Raw genomic sequence first — 10,040 nt, 5'->3', positions numbered from 1 at the left:
GTACTCGAGAAGTAAAACATGGTAGGAAATGGCTGTTTGGAGATTAGCTCTTGTTCTGGACTCGTTGAAGCAGCATAGCTTTAGAAATATATCCTTTAAAATTGAAGAGTAAGCTCTGTACTGTCCTGTTGCAGCAGACTAGTTTAAAGGAAAGTCCTTGTTTGATTCAGACCTACCCCATTTGACAAGCAATGTGGAGGATGTCTTTTTCACTACTGAGGAGAAGTGGGTAGCAGCAGTGAATTTTAAAATGGATGCTATAAATGGCAAGCTAAAACTCCAAATGCTAGTAATTGTAGCTAATCTCTTGCATGCATTGGATGATATGAAATTCATGGCACATGTGAAAGAAAATTAAGAAGGCTGAGTGAAGCAAGAGGAGGATACAGAACCTTTTCCTAACTTGGGTCTATTGATCTAGATACTAATGAGAGTTAAAACCATTTTAAAAATACTACCCTTACCAGAGATATTGGAGATGACATTTTCTGCTCTGTAGATAAATGAGGAAACAACTATAACTGTACTACTTCTAGCAAATACTGATTTCCTGCTTTCTTAGCTTGTAAAAAAAGTGCTGCTTCGTAGTGTTCAGTGAATGGTCTGTCACTTGAGGAAAGTGAGGGAAGATCAATGAAGAAAGTCCTATTGCAAAGTATTAGTATCTCAATGAAGAACTGAGCCCCTGTAGTCATGCAAATCCCAGGTAGGGACCAGTTCTGTAACACTTCCTTCCCTACCTCCTGCATTAAATAAGGAATAAAATACATGCATCCTATAGTTTCCATGGAGCTGGCTTGTTTTAATTGGATTTTCATAATTTGTGCTTTATCCTTATTCCTGTGAGAGTATATGGAGCTGACAATGAATGAAGCTTGCTCTGTGCAAAGTTTGCAGAGTTACTTTCTTTATGCAGTGGAACTTGGGACTTGGAAGCAGCCATGGATGAATTTTGGTCTTATGTACAGTTGTGAAGGCTGGGCAAGGAATATATTTCTTCTGGTTTTGTCCAGGACAAGCTCACCTTTAAAATGAGAAGAAAAAGAGGAAAAAAGTCTGTTTACTTGTGAATATCGCATTAGTCTTCTAAAAATACTACAGATAGGTTTTTAAAGTAATTTAGTATTACAAATACATGTTCTTTTTTTTTCCTTCGAGGACATCCAACTATATTAGAGACTTTCCTGCTAAATAAACAAGGGGCTTTTCAAATTTTTCATAATATGGAATCAAATGGACTGATCTATTACTTGGCTTTTTTCCTTCTGTTGAAATACTGGGTCTGCCTTTAGGACTCCAGCACAGAGTGGAAAGTTGGATTCTCTTGTTTTGCTCATGTACTCCTATTCCTGTGTTATACTTCTTACTGGAAAGGCTTCATCTAAAACAGATGAGAAGGGAGGTTGTTCATGACATGAAGCAAAGAACAAGAGGTGTGAAGATGTGTAAACATCTCACAAATATTTATTAATTTTAATTGCTGTATACTAAATTAGGGCTTGTCACACTTTGAACATGAGATAGCCAGATCTGGTTTGTGTTTTCTAGGAAGTGTTTCCATATAGAGCCTCTATTTTAGTGGTCAAATAGGAAGGAGCTCACAGAGCTCTTCGGCTCTGCAGGTCTGTAATCCACTAAGCATACTCCTAGGGTTATATTTCAAAATACATGAGTAGTAGGACATAACCTGCTTTCTTAATAAAGTATTAAGGATGTATATGTCTTCATAGTCAAGAGACTGTGTGTAGAGTTTCAAGAACAAGGTTAGTTGTGTAGGTCCTGAATACAGGTTTGGAACTGTCTGTGCTATTGATGAGACTAATCTTATGAAGGAGTAGCACAGTTTGGAGAAAATGACCTGTCTCTTAAACCAGCTAAGACACTTGAGATATTTTATGCTGTTATGTTGAGTCAGAAATTGTCTAAAACATCTTGTCATATAGGGTCTCTAAGAAACACTTCTATACCTCAGGTGTTTTATTTACTGGAACAAGATAAGCAATCTCTATGCACAATTTTCATTATAAAGACATCAAAATTAAGTCTCACTACAAGAACATTGCATTTTATAATGCTCTGATTTTGCAAAGGATTAATTAACATAACTGTTAATAAGATGTAACTTTTACGGTCTTCAAATTGGAATTTAAATGAATAATGATATATTTTTTTAATACTAACCAGTCACGTGTCTATACCAGTTTATGCATCATTAAAGTTACAAAAAGTGTTTGTGTGGAAATACTTCTCCTTAAATATGGTACACTAAAATACTTTTTTCCTATGTCTGAGTTTAGTACAACAGAAAATACTGAAAAAGTATTTTTTGTAAATAAGCCTCTCGTGCAGCAGACAACACTGCTTACATTCAAGTGTGTTTGCACCTCCTTTTATCACACAATAGTTTATTGCTACTGTGAATTAGCAAATTACTGCAGGATAGGAATATAGTGGGTGTGCATGTAGGAGCAGCCACTGCACTGTCAGCTTCCAACCTTGATTACTATATGGTAATTTGTGTTCAATACTATTTTCTAGTGTGCTGTGGAAGAAGGCAAGCACCAGCATAATTAGAGATTGGATCGTAATACAAATAAGTGCAAAATAGCCACTTATGAATTAAGAATGCCTGTATAAAATTCAGTATTTATTATTATAATTTAGTATTACTTTGTGACACCATTTTTATTTCTGTTTGCTTTGTCTTTTTGCTGGTTTTGACCTTAATCATTTTCATTTCAGTTTCTGTTTCTTTTAGTTGTCAGAAAAGGGTAAGCTGGCTGTTAGAATTTTTTGCATAATATATTTCAATTACGAACGGTTTTTAGGTCCTTGCTAAAAGTATAGTATTGAATCTGCAAAGGTATGTATAGCAATTTTAATGCTATTAACAAGCACTTAAAAGGGATCATTACAGTAAATTGGCTTTAGCCTTTTGTCAGATGTATTTTTATGTAATATTGTGTAATACTATTTGAAATAGTGATACATTTTAAATAGTTTGTTTTGCTTTTAAAGGAGAAAGGGAGGGAAGACAGAAAAGAACTATACATATCTGGGATAGTTTCCTCATTGAAAGACTGCTTCTTATTTCTCTCAAAAAAAAAAGGAAGGTGTGACAGGAGAATAAACCCCACATGTGCAGTTCTTTATATGCTAACCCTCTCTTATTTTTTCTTGCAGGAAATCCTGGCTGAGTAAAGTTGGAAGCCCAAGTTCTCGCATAGATCGAACAAGTTTTTCCAATGAAAAGGAGATTTCCAAGCTTGACTTCTCAGGATTTAGCACTAGATACTAATAGAAGAAAACATGACTAAGCACAAAACTATGACTTTTTGCTGCATGATACTTTCTGTGCCTCCATAAAATATTGCAAGAGCACTTGGATGCTTTCTATACTAGAGATAAATATAAATGGTCCTTGTTCACAAAAAGTAAGAATTCTTAGTTGCTGTATTAGACGTTTTACACCATAAGTGTCAATATCTAGTATCTAAAATGCCAAGATCTAATCTGTTGCATCTTGAAAGCTAGATAAATGGTTAAGTGTCAGTGATTATTTGTGCACAGTGAGATTTGTTACATATAACCATATGGAACTGAATCTTTACACTGTGATTCATATTTTAGATGCAAAATAACTTATGTTCTACTGTTTGTAATCTCACCAAAAATACTTAGCTACAGAACTGGAACACTGAGAAATCTAGTCTAACAGCTCTGTATTATAGATCATGTTGTTTGTGATAATTAGTTAAGATATAGTGGGAATTTAAAATAAATGTATGTTGTGTCAAACTAAGATTATCTAACCAGCTCTGGCTTAAAATTCTCTCAATAATGCAGATCAGTCTTGGAACAAGATGATGAAATGCGTGGCCTCTCACCGCTTTTTCCTTGTCTACCTACAGCTTACATCCATATTGACTATAAAGGAAGCTTTGATCTTTTTGCGCTTTTGATGTTCGTACTAAAATGGAAGATTTCGGTTATTTTCCTTATGGATGTGTATTTGCTCCTTAGTTAAGAATGTATGTTGGAACCTAATTCAAGATGATGCACATCATATCAAGTACATGAAAGGTCCTGAGAAACTTGAGTTACGTGCTTGCAATAAATATTGGATAAGTCTTTGCAGTATTGGATCTAATTCTCATATAGTGCTCTTTTCACAGGCACCAAGGAATCTGTCAGGGCTGGAACAGACCTATATCCTCCTCACCTCTGGAGTACTTCTGTGTCAGGATTAGTACATACTGGAAGACTTTGGTTAGATCTGATATATCCAAGCAGGCACCTGCGTGATCTGGCAGTGCTCTTAGTTAATCGAGATTGGTGCAATCATGCTATGATGGAGGCTTAAGCTGTAAGTCCCTGAGAAGTATATAATACATAAAGCGCAGTAATACTGCCGTCATGTGGTCACGTGGCCTCGGGTTGGCTGCGAGCGCGGGCTGAGCCTGCTGTTGTCTGCCTGGGCTGTATCCTCTAAGATACCCTTCATGAGGATACTTAAGCTGGTATTTCCACTGGCTGGTCCGTACCTCATCTAAGGGTTAGATAGCATCAGTTTAGGCAACATCCTCAAATTTGTGGTTCACTTTTTAATTTCAGGAAAGGGCGCTTCATAATTTAAGCATTGCATTTTTTTCATCTGTGCAGAGCAAGGTGTGCATAGGAAGGTATTTCTACTGACTACTAGACTTATTTTCACTGGGCCTTTGTGCATTAAGCAGTAAAATCTCCTTTCTAGAATTTGCAGGAGTTATTTATAAATTGTTACAGGTCAAACCGCACTTGACTTCTGTGATTATACACAAGCATCCTTTGTTGAAATCATTGTCAATAACTCTTGTTCAACTCAAATGGTAAATGGCAAAGTTCAAGTGTAGTGGTAGCTCAATAGCTGTTACATCCTCTCTGAAAATTGTATCCTGTAATGTAAGTAGTTTAAATTTTCCTTGCAGCTACCTGGCAGAAGAATACCCCCTCAGTCAAAGGCACTTCCAGCCAAGTTGCTTTGCTTGTATTTTGAGCAACAATGATAGAGGAAGGCAGAAAACAAACGGGACATTAGATACACAGGAAGAGGAGCCAAAGATGAAATTGTTTTGATGTGTTCGCATGGGTGGAGCTGGATGCTCACAAGGACTCAGTAATTTTACCCCGACTCCGCTAGAAATGCAAGGCTTGAGGAGGGGGAAGCAGCCATTTAACGTGCTCGCTTTTTTGGGAGAAAATGTGCAGGTAGAGAACTTTGAGGAAGTTGAAAGATGAAGAAATCTGTATGTAACTCTCACATGTTGGAAAGCAGAAAAATATATGAAGTCTTGATATGAGCACTACACCAAGGATTTTAGAATGCTTTTCCTAACCAAGAAGTGTTTCAGCAAAAGTTATTTCTAATATGGCATTAAGCAAATATAATTCTTGTAATCTGCGGCCTGTATACTGTAGGCCAGATATCTGGTTGAGTCGGTGTCACAAGGGGTTTTTTTCTATATCTGTGCGATAACACTCAGCCTCTGCTTTTGTGCTTGTTTTGAGCCTAATGAAAAGGTTGATTCTAGAATACATCTATAACCTTCCTCTTTGTTTGTGAGTCAGCAATACTGATGTTTTCTGTTTTCAACATCCACTTCCCTCACATCAGTGATATGACAAAAAGCAAAAAATACATGCAAGCTCTCCAGCGAGTTTAGCTCTGAGCGTTTTTGATGTTGAAAACTAAAATACATGTACTTGTGTTGTGCCATAATGTATTTAACAGTTTTCTAACAGTGCTAAATAAATTGCACATAGTATGCTTTTCATTCTTAGAGAAGTTAAGATTTTGCTGAGCAAATAAGCATTACAGGTGTGTTGATGTTTCCCAGAAACCCTGGGCAGGGTTTTCAGAGGAAGAGGGAATAAATATCCCATTCCATACCTTCAAAGTTTTGGGAAGTCTTATAGCCAGTTGTACTTCTGGAGTATACCCATGTAGGTTTTCTGAAGCGAATGGAGTTCCAAGGGGCAAAGGGATCTCTTCTGTTATGCTTCCTCATTCTAGCTGAAGGTGGAGGCCCAAGATGGTGATAAGGGTAATAATAATATATAACATAGAAGAAAGTATTGTCCCTGTGAATGTAGGGGTCACTGAGGCCAAAGCCCATCTGTTATCAAGCTGAGGAATTAATACTTGACTTACTGAGTGCTGCTGGTGTCCTGATGCGTGGCCATGGGGAAATGCCTTTACAGACACTTTAGGCTCTTTTTACATTGCATTGAAATAAAACTTTAACGCATCATATCTGTTCTTAACGGTTGTTGCGTAGCTGTGCTTTATTCATGCGAATGCCTGCAGGACAGTTAGGATCCTGTATTTGTCGAGGCATATAGCCGGCTTGAGAAGTAACTTGTTTTATGCACAGGGAAATGTTGGATTTGCACAAAGCGGCACCTGCCTTACTTGTGGGTAAATACGAGCTTGTAGGACTCTTGCCCAGGTGATGATCAGCAACAAGCAAATAATCCTGCAGCTCCTTGGGGATATGCTGCACAGAAAATGGAGTCTTGTACTGACTGCAAGAAGGAGTAGATTGAAGTTTGTAAGTAGCTTACATGAGATGGTGTTGTCAAAAGCATGTTGAAAAGAAGCAGTCTAGAGGACAGTGTGTCATTGTTGCTCTCCGGAAAAGGCTATTATAAATGAACAGCTACCAGTTTGTTTTTTATAACTTGGGTGACTTTTTCCAAGACAGATAGTTGAAGACTTTTAAAAGTAACTTCTGTTCTCTGTCTGAAAGAACCTTCAGATCGAGGCAGGATGCAGTCCTGCAGTCCGAGCAGGTCAAGGCTTAATGGTGAGCCTGTGGCATGGCAGGAGAATAGTGGTAACTTCCATCTGTTAGCTTCCTGGGCAGGCTAGGGAGGCTGGCCTATGTGCTAGTGAATTCAGGGCTTCTGAAGCTGGATGGAGAGCTTGTCAGAGCGATTGGATGAGTCTGGGCAAAACACCTTCACATCTGGGGAGACTTGAGCCCTCTGTAGAATTCGGTTGCTTGGCAGTATTTTTTCCATGCTGCAAGTCACGTGTTGCTGTGTTACTGCAATTAATGAAGCATTGTCTTGCACTGCATGCATTAATCTTCTCATTTTATTTAATCCTCAGATTCTGTTAGTATCATGAGTCCAAAATCATCCAATTTGTGGAAATACAGTGTGTGCAGAACATGAGAGCAGTATCTCTAGGTTTAATGAAAACATCATTGATTTTGAGGAGCCAAAGAATTCCAATGGTAAGATAAAAAAGGCAAGAACAATTGTCTAATTAGACAGCAAAACTAAGTTGACACCTTTTTCCTTTCCTACCACATACTAATATCACTCAGTTATAACTGTAGATATCATTTAATTTTATTTTGATTTATTGTTTTAAAAATGCAATGCAGCAAGAATGAATGATGTGTAGGCCAGCTCCATTCTTGCTATAAGTGGAAATAGTTTCCACCTATCTAAAAGGGGTTGAGACTTCTGAAAGTCTGTTCCCACTATTTCCAAGTTATTTGTGAATTCTGGACAATGCTGACTTTCTTGAAGGAAAATTGTGCCTGACTTGTATTCTACTGTAATTTGAGAAACTTCACATCATTAAACCTTAAGACCAGACATGTTAATTAAAATTGGAGCTTAACTCCTAAACGGACAGGCACTTTCAAAAATCTATGGGTTTGTTTATATTTGATTAAAGAATAAAAAAAATAAATCTTCCCTAGGGAGTGAACAGGATGAGTGTTCTGCCTCATCAGGAATGATGTAATCTTGTATTATGCTATTTACTCTCAATACTTACAATGTTATAATGTAGAATAGGAATGTTCCGCTATACCTACTCACTCTTGAGCCTTCGTACAGAGAAAAGCATGATGGTATCTCCTATCATACATTCTCCTACGTGATACCAATTTGTCACTTTTTATTTTCTTGATATCCTCTGGAGCTGCCTTTCTTGGCTTGCTTTCTTCTTAGAAAACTGTGTGCATGTTTGCTGCTGGAATCCTCTTACTGGACAGAATGAACTGGATTAGTCAAGAGAGCTTACTGATTAATGCATAGCTACATACTACTACCTGCCAAAAGTACTCTAATTTGAAGGGAATGCTGTAATGAAAGATGACGAGGGCAAAAATTGGTGTATGCTGTAACTCTTTTAAAAGTCTGTTTATACCATGGCAATACTGTAAGTTGGAGTTTCTGTAGTATTGTTCATTCTTCAAGGCTCCTCACAGTATCTTGTGTAGTGGTTATAAGTTCTAGTATTAAAAAGAGTCAGAAGTTATTTCTGCATCAAAACCAGAACACATTGCACAGACTTAAAATAACTACGCTTGTCCCAGTACATTTGATATTAATACTGACATAACTGAATACAAAATACCGAAATGGAAGATCAAAGGAGGAGCAACCTCACTTTTGGTTAAAAGGGCTGCAGGAATGGATTGAAAGGTTTTACTAGTCAAAGTTCAAGAATGGTTTAAGTAATTAAGAGGATACTAACTGTCTTCCACAAGTAGGTGATCTTACTATAGAAGTTAATATAAGTAAGAATATAAATATATGAAAATCTTTTCAGATTAATCACTTCATAAATCAGTTGTGAAATGTAATTTGCCTTTATATCAGAAGGTGGTGGCACAAAGAATTACACTCTAAACAGCATTAATGGAGGAGTATGAGAAGGCTGGCCCAATATCATCAGAGAAGAGATCTGCTGTTTGAAATGGCAGTGCGGGCTCTTTTGTAGCTGTGCAAATAGCTTCTTGGTGTTAACTAATGCCTGTGATTCCTCTATTTTAGAAATAGGACAGTCTAACATTTCTTCCTGCATTTGTGTTGTTCCTGAACGGGGACAATAGGACAGACAATACCACACTTTCTGAAGATCTTTTTCACAGTAGAAACTTACTGATGTGTGTGACCAGCTAGAGACACAAATTTGTTTTGCAACATTAAAGGCTTTAATCCTTGTTTTTGATTCACAGACATTTGATCAGTGTCAAGAAGTAAATGGTCCGTCATGGCCATGCACTGGTGTCTATTCCAGAAAAAAGGGACAATGCCTTTTAGGTGTTTTGAGACCAATTATTTTCCGGATCTGATACGCATGGCACACCAAAACCAGGCTGAATTAGAGGTATACCCAGAATCCCTAGGTTTCTCCATTAGCTGAAAGGTAACCTGGCATTTGCTTGTATTTGGCAGGGAGATAACAAAATAAACAACGGAGAGATGCAAGTTCTGTCCTCGGAGGCACTAATTTATGTTCCATTGGAATGCTGCCATGGACTTCAGTGAGAACAGTAATTGGTCATGCAACTGGAGGAACACTACCAAGCAAGGAAATGCATTATTAATGGGACGGTGTTTGGGAAGTGGTAGATAAGACAAAGACACTAAGTCACTTTCTGGGTGCTGGCTTTGTTTTTTCCTACTTAAAGAAGTATCACTGTGGCTTCAGGAACATTATAAAAGCCTGAACTTTCTTGCATGAAGTTCACCACTTGAAAACATGCCAGATACTGTGCTATCCCAAGCAAACAAGTAACTACCGATCTGCAGTTACAACGTTATTCTGCAAAGAGTGGGAGCAGAGATAAGTGGATACATACAGCCCTGGGAAGCATTAATAGTAATAACAATGTAATTCCAGCTGAGGCATAGGGATGGTAAATAGAGCAGGAAGGGTGCAGGAACTGGACTTTCAGAAAGCTCAACATGAAGAAATTTACCTGAAGTTGTTTATTTGGAGCTGCAGTCAATGGCATCACTGGAAACTAGTTCTTGGTGAGCAGCATAAACAGAAAAGGGCTAGCTGGGGAAGAGGGTCTCAGCAGAAGAGGTCCTATCTTGAAGGAGTTCTTGAGCTTGAAGGCATTCAGGAGCAACAGCTCAGGAGATATGTTTGGAGCATGAAAAGAGAGGTCAAAATAATATATTGACTGTTAAGAGATCACCTGTTTAGATGGCAGCATCTCGGTGCTCTGGGCAGATCACAGCTG

General features: G+C 37.8%; 1 protein-coding gene across 2 annotated transcripts in view; it reads left to right on the top strand.

Annotated features, from left to right (window-relative positions):
• Window positions 1-4,142, top strand: part of ACYP2 (acylphosphatase 2, muscle type) — a 46,187-nt gene extending 42,045 nt beyond the window's left edge. For both annotated transcript variants that reach the window (XM_009319608.1, XM_009319609.1), the window contains one exon: window positions 3,184-4,142. In XM_009319608.1, the coding sequence (XP_009317883.1) occupies window positions 3,184-3,298 (115 nt within the window). In that variant the 3' untranslated portion in view covers window positions 3,299-4,142. The remainder of the gene's footprint in view (window positions 1-3,183) is intronic.
• Window positions 4,143-10,040: the final 5,898 nt, after the last annotated feature.

This window comes from Pygoscelis adeliae, unplaced genomic scaffold, assembly GCF_000699105.1.
Source record: "Pygoscelis adeliae isolate BGI_AS28 unplaced genomic scaffold, ASM69910v1 Scaffold122, whole genome shotgun sequence".
NCBI classification, from domain to species: domain Eukaryota; kingdom Metazoa; phylum Chordata; class Aves; order Sphenisciformes; family Spheniscidae; genus Pygoscelis; species Pygoscelis adeliae.
This window is presented reverse-complemented; position numbering and strand designations above follow the sequence as displayed.